The sequence below is a fragment of the Symphalangus syndactylus genome, chromosome 7, assembly GCF_028878055.3.
Source record: "Symphalangus syndactylus isolate Jambi chromosome 7, NHGRI_mSymSyn1-v2.1_pri, whole genome shotgun sequence".
Classification (NCBI taxonomy): Eukaryota; Metazoa; Chordata; class Mammalia; order Primates; family Hylobatidae; genus Symphalangus; species Symphalangus syndactylus.
In genome coordinates, this window is record NC_072429.2 from 57655791 (window position 1) to 57675735 (window position 19945).

A 19945-nucleotide genomic window follows, 5' to 3' on the forward strand; every position below is an offset into this window, starting at 1 on the left:
CAAACCCTCAAAACACCCCTGAATTTATCTCCCTTTTTGATAAAATGATTTTGGTAGAAATCCCAGTTATCTCCCCTCTTTCTCTTCCTTTTTCTTCCTGTTGGTTGAAGTTCTCTGTCTCTGGCTCCCTTCCCAGTGTCCACCCTCCTCCCTGCACCCTTTATTTCTGGCATCTCCAGCCTCCATCTTTCTGTCAAATGCCCGTCAGTGCCTAGGAGGACAGGTAGGATTTGGGTGAGTGTCAGGGCAGATTGGGGAAAGGTATTCCAGGTGAGTGGGCATAAGCAGAATGGGGAGGCTGTTGTGAGGAGTCAGGGTGACGCTTGGTTTGAGCATGTGGGGAGAGTTAGGGTGGGGAAGGATGTGGTTTGAGAAATGTAAGCCTGATATGGATAGAAAATAAAGGAAATCAGAGATTTTCAACAGAGGAAATGTGGTGAAAGTTGTGTTAAAAAGAGATTAGTTGGGCTTTGTAATGTAAATGCCAGGGCCCAGGAGAGGTCTAGATGAGCTCTGGAGATAAAGGCGCGGGGGTCCCAGGTCTCAAGCCTGGCAAGCAGGGTGGGAGGGGAGTTCTATGAAGAGTGTGTGGGTGGGAAGCTCCTTTGAAGAGGGTTGATGTCAGTTGTAGAAATGTTCACCTTGAGGTGTCAAGAAGACATCTGAAAGGAAAGGTCCCTGCATTTGCAGTTAGGAGATGTCATAGAATTTGTGTGAGTGCCCAGGGCTGGGGAAAAGGAAATTTGTGAGTCATAATTGCCTTTTCAGTGTTTACTACTTTTTCCATTCCTCATGATTCATTCTTTGGTATTTTGCTGCCGTCGTATTATTTATGTTAGTAATAAACCTCATTTGTCGTGAAGATAGCTTTCTGTTAAGCTGCCATGAAGTCTTCAAACTTATTTTTCTCAGTGACAAATGATGATAAGGCTGTGACATGTCGCAATTTCTTAACTTTGGACAAATTTATCTATTCTGTGAGTTAAGTACATTAGGATGAACGTTTTGAACGTTTCACAGGTGCCGATGGTAAGGCAGCATAATCAGTTGCGGGAGTATGAAGTTGTGAGTCCTGTAGCAAAAGCTCGGTCCAAGATTTTCCCTGAAGCTGTAAAAGGATGCGTCATGGTTGTTTTCCTGTGGTCCGATTTTTTAACAGAAGACATAATGGTCATCCTGCTGCCAGAGTAATAATGGATCTTGGCTGTTTTATGTCTTTGTAACACTTGCCTCCTGTTGGTGGGCTGGGGGGAAGAGTTATAAGGAGTGACGAAGGACTCAGCTTTAATTGTTACAGAAAACCACTTTCTTCTACCCTGACATGCCCAGGTGTAGGAGGAGGCCAAACCTTTTGCCTTTGGAGGGAGAATGGCTGAAGGGAGCCTGGAGGCAGATTCTTTGAGCAGGAGGGATTCTGCTATTGTTGTTGCTAGCCCTGGTAGACCTTGGGTTCAGGCTGCAAGAGGCAGCCCCTCAGCCACCTGCTTTGCAGTGTGTTTACCAGGCAGAGCAGGTCCAGGCTCTCGAAGGCCTTTGGGGCAGGGTCCTGCCTGGAGCCATCTTTAGTCCAGTGGACCCTGAAGGAGTAAGTGACCCTATGCAGTGGCCCGTCTACTTCTAAACAGATGCAGTGCTGATGCTGCCGACCCTTGCTCTCCTTAGAAATGGTAAGTGGCATTTACATACTTGGTCTAAACTGTAATCCAGTTGGCTGTTCTTTGTCAAAATCTATCATCCTGCTTCCCTGCCTTTGCTGGCTATATATAACTAATGCTAATAACAGTAAAATGTGATAAGAATATAGGAAAAAGAGTACTATGGGAAGACAGAGAAAGGCGTGAATAATCCAAGCTTTTAAGATACAGTCTCCTGTGTTACAGAGAGACTGATGCTGAAAGAAGTTAGTGACTAGTGAAGTTCACAGAGCTGAAGAGTTGTAGAACTGAAACAAGAATCTAAGATGAGATTCCTAGTGGAGGTCTTTTATGGGAGCACGTTGCCTCTCAGAATAATGGAGTTGGAGAAGTGCACAGGGTTGCCGCCTCTGTATCCTGCTCTCTCCATAGACCAGACACACCCCAGAGCATATCTGGGCTGTTAGGCTTTGAAGTGAGTCTTGTGAGTCCTCTCTGCTGATAATAGCTGTCTACTTGGACCTTAATAAGCCAGTTCATAAGATGTACTGCAGGGCCCTTCATTTCCTAAGCCATATCTGTAGTATCATATGCTTTTCCATTTCAGACCTGTTTGTCTCCAGATGTCTTTAACCACACTGCATTAGAACAAACTTCGGAGCATGTATCCATAATATATGTATTTGTTAATAAATTATATTCATGCACTAATATGTATTTGTATTATGTATTTTATGAAGCATAGAAAAATTTGAAATGAAAAGGCATTTGATAAAAATAAATATAAGTACAAGTTTTAATATTTATGACCATCAGAGGATTGTTTTGTCACTTCATCCCCCCTCCCCAAAGGGATCATGTTTTGTCTTAGAAGAATAAATCCCAAATGTTGTCACTTTAATTGTTAGGGTCATTTTTCTTTATTCCCATTGGTATTAGTCGTCATCAGATTTAACTTCAATAGGTTGCCATACTTTTTTTTTGTTTGTTTGCATGATCTGTATTAGTCAGGGTTCTCCAGAGAAACAGGGAGAGGGAGAAAGAGAGAGAAGCAGAGGGAGAAAGAAGAGATTGGGATTTAATTTAAGGGACTGGTTCATGTAGTTGTGGGGGCTGGCAAATCTGAAATCTGCGAGGTAGGCTGAAAGCTGGAAATTCATGCAGGAGTTGATGTTGCAACTTGAGTTTCAAGGCTGGAAACGCAGGCCGATTTTTATCCAGAGTTCTGGAGGCACAATTCCTTCTCCCTTGGGGGACCTCAGTCTGTGCTTTTAAGCCCTTTAACTGATTGTATGAGGCCTACTCATATAATGGAGGCATTCAGCTTTACTCAAAGTCTGTTGATTTAAATGTTAATCACATCTAAAAAGCACCTTTGCTGCAACATCTAGACTGGTGTCTGATCAAACAATTGGGCACCATAGCCTAGCCAAGTTGACACATAAAATTAACTGTCCTGCACTCCTGTTATAATTTTTTGGCTGGGACTTTTGTGGTATCCTCCTGGCTTATATTCCAGCTTTCAATGTCTGCTACTTCCAGTCCGGCTCCTGTACTGTCAAAAAGACCTTTGAAAGAAAGAGGTTATTATGGGGGAGTTTGATTCCAGACTGCATACATAATAATAATATTCATTGCAATAATATATTGCTTTAGTGTTTTCTAGAATACAGCTATGGTAACATTTAAAGCTCTGTGCTGTCTGACCCCTCTAGCTCTCTAGCCTCACCTCTTGTCATTGCCAGACTTAGGTACCCTCTAGCTACCCACCAAGGTACTGTTAGTCCTTCAAAAGCACTTATAATTTTCCTGCCTCTGTGACTTTGCTTTGTGGAACAGAACCAGCACTAATTAATAAGGCACAATATGATAAAATTATTGGAATAAAGAAGGGGCAGTGGCAGAACAGATGTCAATGTGAATAATTCAAGCTTTTCAGATTTGAAAAGACTTTCTTATGGTGAGCAGAAAGCAAAGGGTGAGATAGCTGGTGTCATGGGCAGAATTGTGTCCCTGCCAAATTCATGTTGAAGTGCCAATTCCTAGCACATCAGACTGTGACTGTATTTGGACATAGGGTCATTACAGAGATAATTAGGTTGAAAGGCGGTCATTAGGCATGCCCTAATCCACTGTGCCTGGTGTTCTTATAAGAAGAGGAAATTTGGACACAGACTCCAAGAGAGGCAAGACCGTGTGAAGACAAAGGGAGAAGGTGGCCATCTGTAAGCCAAGGAGACAGGGCTAAAAAGGAACCAGCCCTGCCCACACCTTGATCTCAGACTTCCACCCTCCAGAAACGTGAGAAAATAAATGTCTGTTGTTTAAGCCACCCAGTCAGTGCCACTTTGTGATGACAGCCCTAGCAGACTCATACAGATGGAGAGGAAAGGTGCATGGGGAGCAGAGTGAGCTAACTTGAGAGGCAGCGCAGGTGCAGAGTGCTGTGTCTGGGGGCCATGCATCTAGGTTACCACTACTAGGTTACAGCTGAAGGTTGGCCAAGTTCCAGAATGGGTTGGACATTTGCCTGGTACTTGAATTAGCCAACCTCTACTGGTGTAGAAAGGGGGTCTGTCATGATTTGTTTGGTCTGAAAATGAGAGAAAGGACCTTCAAGAGAAGAAGGTTTATCAGAAGCAGGACAGAGCTTTGTTTTTTAAAGCTTGGGTCCCTTGTTATTGTGAGGAGAGAATCTCTCCTGCCCTGGAACCACAAGACTCAGGTGATTATTGAAGACCCAGAAGGTAGAGTGAAGGATGCGTGGGAGAGCTGCTGTTGCTGCTTTCATTTCGTGTTATTTTGCTGGACATGCGGGGGTCATAGCAACCTTCTGTTATCCTTGTTAGCTTGGGTTGGCTGAAGTGCCAGCATTTCTCTTAATTTTTATCTTTTGTTAAAAAGAATATTTTTTAGAGCAGTTTAACATTTATAGAAAAATTATAAAGACAGTACAGAAAATTCCCATATACCCCAAACCCAGTTTCTTCTATTAGTAACATTTTACATTAGCATGGTTACATTTGTTACAATTAATGGACCAATACTGCTATGTTACTAATCCACATTTTATTTGGATTTCCTTAGTATTTACCTAATGTCCTTCTTCTGTTCTGGGATCTCACCTATGACACCATACACCATATTACGTTTAGTTCTCATGTCTTCTTAGGCTTCTTTTGGCTGTGACATTTTTCTCAGGCTTTCCTTGTTTCTGATGACCTTGACCATTTTGAGGAGTACTTACTGGTGAGCTATTTTGTGGGGTGTCTCTTACTGAGATGTGTCTGATGTTTTTCTTGTGGCTAGACTGGGTTATGGGTCATTGAGAGAAAATGCAGCAGTAAAGTGCTCATCACATATAGGGATACAGACACCCTGTCAACATGACTAATCACTGTTGATGTTGACCTTGATCAGATAGTGTTTGTTAGGTTTATCCACTGTAAAGTCACTATTTTTATCCCTGTTCCATACTTTACTCTTTGAAACAAAGTCACCACTCACAGTGCACACTTAAGGAGTGGGGACCCTCAGCTTTTTAAACACACAAAAAATATGCAGCAGCTTTTGAAGGGCAGGTGTGAGTGATGATGTTGCTGAATTGTGGGGAGTAAGGGAAAAAGAAAAACCCATGCTTTTGTGGTTTATTAATGTTTTGTTTAAAAAAATGCCCCAAAATATTGCTGTGAGAAGTAAGAAAAATGCCAGTTGGAATTTTGTAATTTGTGGAATAAAAACTTATTTTAACCTTGGGCCTAGACCTTCTTTGTTGGTGGTTTAATTAAGGCAATCAGTTCTTACCTCTACCACTAGGACTCCTATGCTGTTGTTGCAGCCGGAGAAAGGAAGATTAAAATTGTGTTTTATTATTGAGAGATTATAGAACATGGTTTTCTTAAAAGCAGTGCCTTTCAGTTGCATTTACTGGGTAGTCACAGTCTCTGTGAGTTTTTCACAGCCTCACAGCGTGACCTGGCTGAGTGGGCCATGGGTACAGTCTTTTCCTAGTTACCTGTTCTATTATTGGTAGAGGACTTCATTACCTCCCCCTAGTGGTCAGTTTTATAATATCAGATTCTACCTGGATAAATTCAGCAGTGGAAAAATCCAATTTGTGGCCATCCTTATGATAATTTTCCTGAATATTTTAATATAAATGCTAAAATAAATAGTGGTTGAATTTTAGCTATGTCTTTTGGTGTTAGAACTAATTTTAAAATGAGGCAATGTTGAAAGGCGGTAAGTAATTATAACTTGATGAAAAGCCATAGTGATGAAGGTAATATTCTAGTCAGAAGGTTTACCTGCCTACTATTATACTAACAACCTCAGTGGACATTTGGTTTTTAATCAGGAATTGAGTTTGGCTTCTTGCGAGCATTTTATCAGTGCTGTAGGAGCAAGTGCATATTCTAGATAAACTTGAAAGCTGCAAAGCTTTATGAGGCTAGGAGTGAGGGAGGCCTCTGAGCATTGTTTGTCATTTCTTCACAGATAAAATTTTATCGCCAGTGCAGGAAATCGCCTTCTTTCAGAGATTTACATCAGCACTTATTATTTTACCATGGCTTTAAATATGCAGCTTTTTTTTTTTCCAGGATGCTGTCTCTGAATATTCTTAGAAAGTTGAAATAATTTACTAGAACTAGAAACTGGCTTTGTACCTCTCCTGATGGAAATACTGGGTGATGCAGTATTTGATTATGCAGGTATTCATCCTTTGAATGAGTTGTAGTGTTTGTGCCCAGACCTGGAGTTTTGTTTCATGGGGATTCAAAAGGATGACATCCAAGGAAAGATAACTGAATCAATGTGAAGTCTGTGAGTCCCTCCAGTTGTCTTCTTCCTCATCAGGACGAAAACTGGACTTAGGAGGCAGCGATCCACTAAGCACTGCTTCTGTTCAGAAATAAGAAGGAAGGAATTCATACAGAGAACTCGTATTAAGCCAGTAGTTTATTTGTGTCTACTTGTGATCCTCTTGTGGTATGTGATACCATATAGAAATAGTAAAGAAATGGCTGTATCTTTGCTTTTATGACTAGAAGTAGCACATTAAATGATGTGGTCTGTCTGTTGCCACTCACTCAGCTCCATCTGATCCACTGGAACTCCACTCTGTTTGGCAGCATTGATGAGGCTGTGGGGAAGCCGCACGGAATCGCCATCATTGCTCTGTTTGTTCAGGTAAACGGTCTGCTGTGGTTATCATATTGTTTAGAGATGCTAATTTCTAAATCATTTTGTAAAATTTTTTTATTCTCAATTTTATTACTTAGAGATGAAATTACACACATACAGAGAACACCTGATTAAAACAGAAAACTTGATCCTTATGGTTTATCGGAGTTCAGCCATATTCATTGGTAGAAAATAGTTCCTTTATTTATTAGAAATTTTCTTCAGAGTAGCATTCAGGGTCTTTGGAGAAATGATTTAGAAAATGACTCCTGAAGGTAGAGTTTATTTTATGAAAAAGGATTTCAGAAAATGTCTTTAGACACTGGTTTACAGAAAAATCTACAAAAAAAACCAGTAACAATAATAGAAGTATGTAGTAGATTACTTTAGCCCTTCTTTATTAACAACTTTCACTCTGAAATGACTTGAAATGCCTTATAGGAAACACTGATAAAAATCAGACTGGCAAAGACCTTGGCAGATATAGTCAATATAACATTTGGATTTGAGCTCTCTGGTAGGCAAAGGAGAGTATGTAAACTTACCCAAACATATGAAAGCAGGCCACGTGCTTTCAGAGGTAAAAACTTAATTCAGTTTTTAAGGAGAATCTTCTAAATTTTGTCTTATTACCTATTTGACATCGTAAAAGATTTAGAGGTGAAAGAGTACCTGGAAATTTTAGCTTTAAAGCTGCCATCAGGACCAGAAACCAGAGTTCCAGCTCTGTGTGGCTCTGGGCTGCCTGTTGGATAACCTGGGATTAGGGCATGTTAGCACAGTGCTCTTCAGAAACTTAATTTTCCAAAGAGAGTTCGATAATGGGCCCTTTTAAACTTGTTTTTTTATGGCGTATATATCAAAAATTAATTGCAATAATTTTTAATCCGTATCTCCTAGATATTTCTTTATTGATGTTTGAAAGTAGACATCCAGTTTAGGCTCTTAATATTTTAAAATCAGCATCTTGCAAATATGACACGTCATAGAAATTTAAAGGAAATCCTTACATTTTTCAGTGAGTCCTCTTACTATTTATTTCATGGTGTCACAGGCGGGGACCTATATTCCTTGTATTTTTTAATGGCATTATATAACTAGAAAGAAATCACAAAATATTAATGAAAAATTTTTTCATTATACAAATATATTTTGATAATTTTTAGTATATTGAAGTAACAGTTATGAAAGACTACTCTTATAACCCAGAAAAGTTAATAAAGTATCCAAATTTGAGAAACTGAGACAGTAGAAGGTACTATCTCATTATTAAAAGTAAGAATAAAAAATAGTAAAATAAAAATAAGAATACAAATAACCACATATTCATATATAGAAGGGAAAGGAACATGTCAGTTTCATCTTTGGAATTGGTACTCAATAAATATTTGTGGATGGAATTAGGTGTGATAACTTAGTATTTTCACTTCCTGATTCGTAGCATGTAACAGGTGACCTGGATTCGTAGAGCCCCGGACTGAAAACCCAGCCCCTTAGAACTAATGCGAGTATTTCCAAGAGCAAGCTGCATTATTGCAGGCAAGGGAAAGCCTGGAGAGCAAGCACACTTTTTCTAACTTTTCATAAGTTTCTGTGATGAAAAATTCAGGTTATCTGTATGCAAATTCTCAGGAGAGAGTGAAATCGCAGAACTGACAGCAAAATTTCAGGAAGGAAGGAAGGAAGGAGGGAAGGAGGGAAGGAGAGGGGAAGGGAGGGATGGGCTGAAATCCATCCGGGAGGTCGAGTCCTCAGGCTGGAGGAGAGAAATTTGGAGGGAGGAAGTCGGAGACATTGAGTAGACTTTCCTTCCAAGAAGCTTGGCCAAAGGAAGGAAGGACAGATGGGGCAATAACTAGCGACGATGTCCAGTGAATCTTTTGAGATCTGAGATCTGCCTGTAGTTTTTTTTTTTTTTTTCCCTGAGCGGTAAGAGGTATTGCAGACATAGAGATTAAAAATACTGGAAAGAGAGGGTGTCACTGATGTGGAAAAGTCCTGGAGGAGGCAAGAGGGCATGGCATGGAGAGCTTATGCAGGTGGATTAATCTCAGAAAGGAGCAGACCCACCCCTTCTCCAAAACAGAGGGCCAGGAGGAAAGGGTGGGCACACATGGGGCCGATTTGTAGGTGGAGAAAGGCAGGACATTGAGGGAGTTCATGGCTGACAACCTTCATTATCTCTGAGACACACAAAGCAAAATTATTTATAGAGCAAAGAAAACGTGGGTGTGGGATTGAGTCTTGAAATAGACCAGTGGCCACTCCCATGCTAATTAACTGCTTTCCTAGAACCAGTTCATATCTTCCAGCAACTCTGTCACCTCAGCCATCTTTTCTCCATTGCTACAGATCTTCCAAAGGCTTAATTATGCCTGTGGGGCCTTTGTTTATGGGGGATGATAATAGACTTGGCAGTCACTGAGGGAAACCCCCTTGGGATTGGACACCCCAGATCATACAGGACAGGGTATGGTGGGTTGTTCTTTATCCGGGTAAAGGAGTAGAGAGTTCTAGTAAGTTGTTGTGTTGATCCATCACAGAGCAAATGATTTAGGAGGTAAAAGGATTAAAGAATGGAGAGTGGTTGGAGAGATATCATTCTGTCTGGCCAGTCCCACACCATGTCTAGGCAGGAGGGGGAAGGAGAAGCCACAAGGACCTGCCAGCCTTGGCACCTGCTGATCAGTGAAGGGGAGAGAGGAAAGAGCAGGAGAGCTGGATGGCCGGGGCATCTAGTCAGAGAGGCCAGTCTTTCAGAGTTGAAGTTTTCAGAATGAGAGCACGTACCAGGAGTGTCCTCAGGGTTGGTTTGCTGAGGTGGAATGGGGCAGAACGCCACGGACTGAGGGGTGAAGAGACTTAGGCCAGGGAGGGGATGGGTCACCCCCTGGATGCTGAAGTTGTCCAGGGTGGCAGCAGGAGGTGATGCCTGGGAGAGATTGACTAGTGGGTCAGTAAAGGAGAAAGAAGGAGGGCATGATAGCCTTAGAGGATGGTCCCCTCGGGAGGCTGGCTCAAGCACGTGGGTCAGAGAGTTCCACCCTGAAGGGAGCAAGAGTGCACTGACCATGGACCCCAGTCTGTCTCCCTGGGGGACTGCATGGCATCCACTTGAAAGGCCTGCAAAAGAGCTGTGCCCTTGGGCAGACTCGAGGGGTTCAGGTAGATCAGGAAGTGGTGGGAGGTATTGGCAGAAATGCAGAGTTGTTCTGTTCTAGAGAGTGCAGTGGAAGATAAGGAGAGATTGAGTTAGGAGTAAAAAAACAAACAAACAAACAAACAAACAGGTGGTTCAGGGCTGAGATGCCAGGCAAGGAGAACGGACCAAAGTGATCTGCATTTCCAGTGATGGTGAAAGACGGCAAAGGTGAGAGGTGAGAAATGAGTTGTTCTCAAGGTTCCTGGTGGACTCTTGGTACCAGGTTGTGTTATCTGAAAAGTCGCTTGCACGGTTTTAGCAGCTGGGGTGTGGAGATTATCATCAGTACTTGCTTTTCGCTGGTCATCATTTCTTTATACACAAATTTGGCAAGGAAGGAAAAGAAAGAGATGGCGTAATAGCAGAGTTTATAGAATTTGCAAGATAGGAAGTTTTGCCCATGGAGTCTTTATAGATAGAAAGAGCTAGTAATAGTCGTTAAGCGCTACTATATGGAAAAGCTATATTTGATGCTGTAGGGCGTCCAGATTAAGAATAATAATGGACATTAAGTGAATTATGATGATCCGAGCCTGTTCCACAGTCTTTGTTTGATTTAATCTTATCTTCAGCTCTATCATTTTTATCCTCCCCAGCCAATAGCTGAGGAAGCGGAAGGATGTAGAGGTTAACTACACTTGCATAAAGCCACACAACTAAGAGGTGGCAGAGTCAGGATTGGAATCCAGGCAGTCCAGTGCAAAGTGAGCCTGTTCCTGAGCTGCCACATTGAGTGGCCTTAGTGTTCATATGTGGACTCTTCAGAGAGTTTACAACCTGACAGGAGATGCCTGAGATGAAAACAGACTCCAAGTGCTGACATAGGCCTCCCAGTGCTATAGCATGGTTAAATCAGTGAGACAAAAGAGAAGTCCATTTCTCCTGAAGAATGGGTAATGATTTCTGCCTAAAAATTCAGGCTGCTGCCACAGGTACATATGCATTAGGTTTAAATTTTTTTTTTGTTTTTAACTTTAGAAAATTTATTTTCTGTTTTTAGGGCCTATCTCAGGAATAACTGTAGACTCTTGGAAAGTAGTTCACGTCTTGATTGTTTAGAGCTGACTGGCCTATCTTAGGTGGAGCGTTTCTTGCCTCTCTGCCGTCCCTTTGGATGCTCTTTCATCTGCATGTTTTACAGTTAGTTAACATTGGGAGAAACAGAGAATGTGAACATATCGACAGCTACTCGCGTCTCTTAGATCATTCTCCAAATATCTATGTGGAAGGAGAAAAACTGACAAAAGCAATGATTATTTATTTGAGGTTCTAAATGACCTCCATTACTCTCCTCCATTATCATGGACCATTAGAAATTGGTCAGATTTCACTTAAAAGTTTTAAAGCCAAAGTCAAGAATATTAAATATTAGAATTTTTTTGTCTCCATTTTTTGGGAGCATTTTATACGCTAATAATATATAGTGATATGTTTTTAAAAAGAAGGCCATAAAAAGCACATTCTTATTTATTTAACAATAGAAAGGTAGTTATAAAATTATGTCTAGTAGCAATCAAGAAAGGTCTTGATTTTGGTGAATTTAACATACAAAATCACACACCTGCTTTTCTAAGTTAATATAATTTTTCAGTATTGTTAAAATCTTTTTGGCAATGATCTATAAGTGCCAGAGTTAAACATGGAAGGGTTTGAACATGTATTGAGTAATTTTAATTCAAAAATATCCTTGATATTTTTATATAACAGTATTTTATAATTTGATATACTACATATAGCAAAGTGAGTGATCTCTATATATAGTAAAAGGAATTTAGAATGAGTTCTTGGACATTTACATAACTAATACTTTATTATACTAGCTTTGTTACAACTTTAATTACCTTTAGTAGACATTCACCTAGCTATTAATAAAAGGCCATTTAATTATTCCTCAAAAAGAACATTCAGATGGACTAGAACCGAGTTCTGTTAGTTTTTTTTTTTTTTTTTTTTTTTTTTTTTTTTGAGACAGAGTCTTGCTGGAGTGCAGTGGCATGATCTTGGCTCACTGCAACCTCTCCGGCTCCTGGGCTCAAGCGATTCTTCTTCCTCATCCTCCTGAGTAGCTGGGACTTCAGGCATGTGCCACCATGCCCAGCTAATTTTTTGCATTTTTAGTAGAGACAGGGTTTCACCGTGTTAGCCAGGATGGCCTTGATCTCTTAACCTCATGATCCACCCAACTCTGCCTCCCGAAGTGCTGGGATTACAGGCATGAGCCACCACACTTGGCGCTGTTAGTTTTTTTTTAGTTAAAGCTAAACACTGAAAAATGTTGTGGTTGTGGTTTATGCTTTATATTTTTCAGATAGGAAAGGAACATGTTGGCTTGAAGGCTGTGACTGAGATCCTCCAAGATATTCAGTATAAGGTAAGTCATTATTTAAAGTAATATAGAAATACTGGTTGTGTAGGAGATCCCTGTGACCACCTGCGGGCTCGATGCTGTGTTAGGACTCACAGATCTCATAAAAGCTGCTATCCTTGTGGTTATGATTTATTACAGTGAAAAGAAACAGATCAAAAAGCAGAGGGAAAGGTGCATGGAATGAAGTCCAGGGGAAACCAGGCACAAGCTTCCAGGTGTCCCCTCCCAGTGGAGTTACGTTGAGGATGCCCCTAATTCTCCTAGCAATGATGTGTCACAACATGTGTGAAGTGTTGACAACTACGGAAGCTCACTCTAGCCTTAGTGTCCAGAGATTTATTAGGGATCAATCATGCAAGCACTAAATGCATGCAACATAACTGACCTCAGCTACTCCTTCGCTAGCAGCAACTGTCTCCCTACCCTCTTTGCCATAAGTCACATTGTCAGCATCAGCTTGTCTGTTCCGATTGGTACAGTATGTCTCAAGGCCTCAGACATATAACAACAGGAGTTCACCATAAATACAGCATGGCCCAAGGCTGCAGGCACACAGAAACAGTCTTATCAGGTAGAATATTCCAAGCTCAGAGGTTATATCCCAAGAGCAAAGAGTTAGTCCTGAAGACAGGCCTTTATCTGGGATGTGCAGGGTTTGAGCAACTCAGGCCTGCTGAGTTAACCCTTTCCTACCTGCATGCTATAGGAAAGTTGTATAAATGAAACAAATAAAAATTTGGGGAATCATATTTCAAAGTATTTATGTTAAATAAATACTTTATTTATAAAGTATTTATAAATAAATTATTTATGTTAAATAAATTTAAAAAAACAAAACAAGTACACATATGTGGTAAGATAATATCCAAGAGAAGGTGATCCACATGACCCTGCAATGATATGGCCTAACATTGCTAGGAAGCCAATGCCACCACCACGCCCAGCTAATTTTTGTATTTTTAGTAGAGACAGGGTTTCACCATTTTGGCCAGGGTGGTCTTGATCTGTTGACCTCATGATCCACCCACCTCAGCCTTGCAAAGTGCTGGGATTACAGGTGTGAGCCACCGTGCCCGGCCCAATGCCAGTCTCTTATAAGCAGTGCCTTCTTGGCTCACACTTACTCAGCTGAATGTGAGTGGCCTTGGGGAGGGGAAGTAGTCTAGTCTTATAGGGCTGCTGGTGATACAGAGCAGAAATTGAACTTGTTTAATTACAGGAGATCCAGAGACCCAAAGCCAGTTTTAAGAAAGATCAATTTGGGAATCAAGTTTGATTAGCTTTATACTAGCACAGCCCAGGGTATCCTGAACCAGGCAGAACCTCCACTGAAGATCTCCTGAGTAGGTTTGGAAGGAACCCAGCTTCCAAGGGATGCCCAGTCCAGATAAAAGAAACTGATAAAAAGACAATAAGGGCACATTTTGACTTATATTTGTACAACTGCAGTGGACTGAGAAAATTTCCTTTATTTCATCATTTAATAGGACACCAGTCATTATGGAATTCAGGGGGATTGGGGAGGCAAGTAAGCTAGATTCTTTAATGTTTGAAATAGTCCCAGGGAGTCAGGAAGGGACTTGGACATTATGCAATAACTTTCCCTATTGCATCTGTATCAATAGAGAAAAATCTTTTAAGAAACATCTGATTCACGTGACAGGACTATTTGCCTCTAAAGTATAAGCAACTTAAATGACATGATTTGAAATGATGATCTTAAATGTGAATTGTTGAATAAGGGCACAAATGATTCCCTTGAAATTTATATCTAGCTTTGATAAACACTGATCGCAACAGAATATTTCCATCTGTTTCAGATCTCCCTTTCCAGATGAGGAGAGCGTCTAGCATAGATCCCAGAACTGAGTTACCAAATCCAAATAGGACAAAACAAGAAGTTGCAAGCCAGGTTGTAATGCCAAAAAGGTTAGGAGCTGAAATGAAAGCAAGCAGGAGGAAAGGCATTTTGAAAATTCCCCCATCCAGGGTTCAGGCATTTTACAATGAGAATTTAGCCCAAGTCTCTGGTATGAATGTGCTCAGAGCAGAAAAGGTAACTGGCATGGGGCAGATGGGGCACCAAGTGTAGGTTCCACACCAGGACTTACAGGGAGAATTGAACTGTGGTAGCAAAGGAAATAGCCATAGAATTAGAGCAGGAACCAGACAATGTTACTCCAATGAGAAGGTGGAAGGAGATACCCACAAGTCTGTGGGACCTGATAAGGCCATTCAGAAAAGACTTCGTTCTAATTTTTTAGTTCTAATGGATTTTTTATTCTAAAATCTAGAAATATTACATTAACGTTGGGTAAATATTTTTTTCTTTTTCAGGGGAAGTCCAAAACAATACCTTGCTTTAATCCTAACACTTTATTACCAGGTGAGTATTTATCTGATTGCATAAAATGAATTTTAACTGTGGCTATAGTCACATTGTTTTCTTCAGACTATGTAAAACTATATATTGTTAATTGATAAAATTTATTTGCAATTTATATTCTCTTTAGCAGATACCATTTCCAGATTACTCTAAATATGGAAGTAAACCTTTTGAAATAATAAAGAGACACTTTGCTGCTAGTTCCATTGATCCATGAAGAGCTTTCGTAGGGTTGTCATTTGTAAAAATTGCTACCTCTGTGTAAAGCACCAGTATAATAAAATAACTTTGGCTGGGTGTGGTGGCTCATGCCTGTAATCCCAGCTACTCAGGAGGCTGAAGCAGGAGAATCCCTTGAACCCAGGAGGCGGAGATTGCAGTGAGCCGAGATCACGTGACTGCTCTCCAGCCTGGGCGACAGAGTGAAACTCTGTCTCAAACAAACAAACGAACAAACAAAGAAAAAGCCTTCATGTACTTCTAAGATTGATCAGTGGAGTTCTTAATCTTTAGAGTAAAATAAACTTTGTGTCTAATTTTATAAGGTTATCTCTCTGCAGTAATACTATTATTATATATTATTCCAATTGTATTTCTGTACAGGTAACAATTATGCGTTAAATACCCAGAATATGATTTAAAGGTTGTTGTATATAAAATTTTGATCTTCACATTTCTCTGCCCAAATTATGTGCTGTCTCTTAGTGTTTTAAACAAAACCAGTTGATGCATTGTATCTTCTATTTTCTACATTTAATTGCTCTATAACAAACTGATTTCTATCATGTTAAACATTTATCCATCATATTAGTCATAAATTCCTCTAATGCAGAGCTAAAGCATTTCATAAGAATGACTCATTTTGTTCTATTGTAATATGATTTTAGTATTTTGCTCTTGCAGAAACAGTATAGTGGTAGTTAGAGCTGAATGGTTAAAAATACAGGCTTTCAGACAGACATGCTCATACCTATGTAATCCCAACACTTTGGGAGACTGATGCAAGAGGATTGCTTGAGGCCAAGAGTTTGAGACTAGCCATAGCCAGACCTCGCTCTCAAAAAAAGAAGAAATAATTGCTGGCTGTGGTGGTGTGCACCCATAGTCTCAGCTGCTTGGGAGGCTGAGGTGAGATGATCATTTGAGCCCAGGAGTTTGAGGCTGCAGTGATTCATGATCACACCACCACACTCCAGCAGCCTGGGTGATAGAGCCAGACCCTGTCTCTTAAGAAAAAAAAAATACAGGTTATGAAGCCAGACTGAATTCGAATCCTGGCTCTGCCAGTGATTATTAGCTGAGTGACCTTAGGCAAACTACTACTCTTTTGAGATTCTGTTTCCCCATCTGAAATGTAACATTACTATTACTACCTGTCTCACTGGTTTGTTGTGAAGGTTAAATGAATTAAAGTAAATTGTTGGCATGTCGTAAGCATTCAATAAATATTAGATATGAAATAGGTAAATCCTTTAATAAAGTGAAAAAACCCAAAATATAGATAACACTTCTAAAGTGATTAAACTTGACAGGTATATATAGTAATCCTTTGATTGAAATCACTGTAAATAATAGAGAATTCATCATGCTTTTTATCAATTATTTTCTCCACAATGAGTAGTATAAGACTGTGGGGCTCTAGTTTAAAAATGACATCCATCTTAGAAGCGTCATTTGGACAGTTTGTAATTTTGGAAATTGTTGGAGTCATCAGGATTGTTGTTAATTCACTTGCCTTTTCCATGACATGTCCACTTGGCCGTGCAGACCCTCTGCTGCGGGATTACTGGGTGTATGAAGGCTCTCTTACCATCCCACCTTGCAGTGAAGGTGTCACCTGGATATTATTCCGGTACCCTTTAACTATATCCCAGCTACAGGTGAGTGTGCTACTTTGAATCTTTCAGAGTGAAGTTCTGAGTTAAACATTGTTTCTGAGAAAGGAAAATGTCTGTTTTATGTTTTAGCTTCCTTTAGATCAGTCATACCTTTCCAGATGAATGTTAAATGGCTTGAACTAGTGAAAGTGATTGAAAGGTCAAGGATGGACAGAATCCAACACTAATTTATGGTCTATATTTTAAAAGTTAGTTTTTAGAGAGTTAATAGAAATCACTCAAAGAGCAAAACTTTTTATTAGTCTAGTTATTTCCTTATGTGAATTTCCCCAGGTGTGGAGAATAGAAAGTCTGGAAGTAAAGTGGGGATGCTAGTTATTTCTGTAAGTCACTAATAGGCTTTGAAATAGTTTTGCCTTGGTATGTACAGGAAAATTCTGCATCTGCTGGGTGAAGGACCAGAAGGAGTGCCCTAGAAAATTCTGGATTGTTTTCTAGCTCCACTTTTGGTCGCCTACCCCCAGCCTTGGGCTCTTCACAGGTGCCCTAAATGCTACTGCACAGTGGGTGGGAGCATCTAAGTGAATTGTCACTGGGATGTTAGCTGGTGAAACGTGAGGCAGCGTCACTCGAATGTATTTAAACCATGATTTTGATATTACAAAAGGGGCTTTAAATATCTCCTGTCTTTCAGGGATCTGTGTAAGGGATGGATATATTCTGGAAAGCTATATTGTTTCTTCCATGATCAACCTCAAAAGGCTTGGGAAATACTCTCAGCAAACCAAGTTTTCTTTGGTAGCTTTTAAATATTTGCCATTAATTCTTGAAGTTAAAAAGCTCAAGTTCACTAACTTCTCAGTAAAGCTTTCTTTATTTTGTCCTTAAATCTTAAAAAAAAATCCTTCTTCCAACATTTAATAGTTTCTCTTTATTTCTGTTTTGCTAGGGATTAATTAAAAAATTTCCCTACTCAGCCTCTCCTCCCCATACCCTTCATTATTTTATGAACTTTGATCATATCACTTTTGAACCTTCATATTTTTATGACAAATCCTAATTCTTATATTTAGTCATTCATCTATTTGTTTTTACAAGAGACTGTTCTCCACATGATTAGACTAGGGGTATGGATTTGAGAAAAACAACTGTGGAGGTGAAGGGCTCTTCTCATCACACTGAACAGGGGTATATGCTGCCAATACTCACTTACCACTGGTGATGTGTTCTTGTTTCTTAGTACCACTAAATGCACTTTGCTTTTAATTTAAAAATGAAGAACAAAAGGAAACTCTTCCTGAATGCCAACTGGACACAGAGGATAACAAGATTAAAACACAGTCTACTCTCAAAAAGTTCACCATAGAGTTGGGGAGGCAGATGACTAAACAATTAACATGATAATAAGTAAGGTGCTCTGGAAACACATATGGAGGAAACCCAACCCAGTCCAAGAGGTTTAGGGCATAATTTCTGCAAAATATTAGAAGTTAGTCCGGTGAAGGACAGGAAAGAAGTTAGAAATTTGGGTCTAATGTTAAGCCTAGAGTTTTGGACTCACGATATCTAGATTTGGGACTTAACAGCGAAGATGATGGCTGCTATAACAGATAAACCTCAAAATGTCAGTGGCTTAACACAGTAGAAATTTATTTCATGCTCACATAAAATCCAACATATGCGTTTCTGATTCGCAGTGAAGGCTTTTCTCTGTGTAGTCATTCACAGTCATTCTGTATAGAAAGAAACACTTCCATCTTCACTGCCCTCCTCCCACGGTTGCCCTCAATGAAAATAGGGTGAAGGATCTCAACAGGGATCTTTTGAGGGCCAGTAGTAGAAACAGGGAGCTCCACTTGTACTTACTTTCTGTTAGCTAGAACTGGTCACATAACTACTCTAACTGCGGGGGAAGCTGGGAAGTGCATTCTAGCTTCATGCCCAAGAAGAAGAAAAAAACAGATTCAGTGATCAGATGAGCTAGAATTCCTGGCACCATAGCTCAAGCTGAGTAGGAAGACAAGAAGATAGCCCCCGCTGAGTGCAGCACTGCAGTGGAGATGGGGGAGATGATGCCTTCTTAGGAACTAAGGACCAGGGGTCTTGAGAAGAGCAGGGAGGGAGTGTTGCCAAGATGTGGAGGAGGAGAGGGTTAATACTGAGAAATGCTGTGGACAAGTGCTGCCAACCCAAGCATCAAATAACTACAGCACCTTTTAAAAATGGGCCCAGGTGCTCGGAGTTCTGAACTTCTGGCTTCCATCTGGCTAAAATTCTGGATCTCACCTTGTTCATGTCCTCTGGTACCTAATGTTTTCCCTGGCCAGGCATGCTCACTGCTTGATTCTGGTTTTAGTATCCTCCTCTGTTGCTGAGTTTTGGCTTCCCTTCTGCAATACCATTCCTCCTCCATCCCTTCCACTGTGCTGTTTCTGGTTCCTCCGGGTAAGTAAACACCTTAGCCCATCTAAGCAGTTTACCTTGAGGCCCCTACCATGATGAAAGGCTTTTCTTTTCTGATTTGCCTCATCATTGCAAGCAAGATTCATGAACAAGAGCTATAATCGCCAGTTAGGCCATTGTTAACCCAAAGGAGATGTTTCCGTAGAATGTTGAGCTGAATGTAGAGGGACCAAGCGTAAATATGGACCATATATAGACCATCTTTCTAGAAGTTTTATGGGAAAGGCAAGGAGGGATTTAGGGACAACGTTTAGAGAATAGTCAAGTGTTTCTTGTTTTGTTTTGTTTTTTTAAATTAAGATTTAGGAAATACTAGAGGTTTTGTAGGCATATTGAAAATAATCTGTGAATAGAACAGTTGATCCCTTGATATGGTGACTGCCGTTATCATTCTCAGGTTTCAGATGAGGTGATTGAGGCCTAGGGAGGTTAAGAAACCTTTGCCTGGTTGACACAGGTAGTAAGGGTGGATTTGGGGATCCAGCCAGTCATGTGTGATGTCAGTGCTGGGTGCTTAACTACTGCCCCTTTTGGTGTGCCCTCTTCAACACTGCAGTTTGTTTGAGACCTTCTTTCTACATGAGGCCTTCTCAGGAAGCCCCCAGCAGTGTTGGAGGAGGTTTCTGCCTTTTCTGTCGTTATGTTCTGTATCCCCAGTTGGAGGACTTTTGTTTCTCTCAGACAGTTGGAAACACATAACAAGAACTTCAGAGACTGAGGCCTAATGTGCAGATTTAGGGATCCTTAGCATCAAAAAAAGAGCAGAATAGGCCGGGCACGGTGGCTCATGCCTGTAATCCTAGCACTTTGGGAGGGCCAGGCGGGCAGATCACAAGGTCAGGAGTTCGAGACGAGCCTGGCCAATATGGT

At 40.5% G+C, this 19945-nt stretch overlaps 1 protein-coding gene across 3 annotated transcripts in view; it reads left to right on the top strand.

The window, feature by feature from the left end:
* The window catches only part of CA8 (carbonic anhydrase 8), a 94469-nt gene that overhangs the window by 43551 nt on the left and 30973 nt on the right, over positions 1-19945 (top strand). Inside the window, exons 4-8 of one of the 3 annotated variants that reach the window (XM_055286320.2) lie at positions 6729-6824; positions 12329-12391; positions 14726-14774; positions 16542-16654; positions 16946-17002. In XM_055286320.2, coding sequence (XP_055142295.1) covers positions 6729-6824; positions 12329-12391; positions 14726-14774; positions 16542-16654; positions 16946-16987 — 363 coding nt within the window. In that variant the 3' untranslated portion in view covers positions 16988-17002. Of the gene's footprint in view, positions 1-6728; positions 6825-12328; positions 12392-14725; positions 14775-16541; positions 16655-16945; positions 17003-19945 lie in introns of those variants that run through there. The other 2 variants (XM_055286317.2, XM_055286318.2) reach the window with 2 other exon arrangements.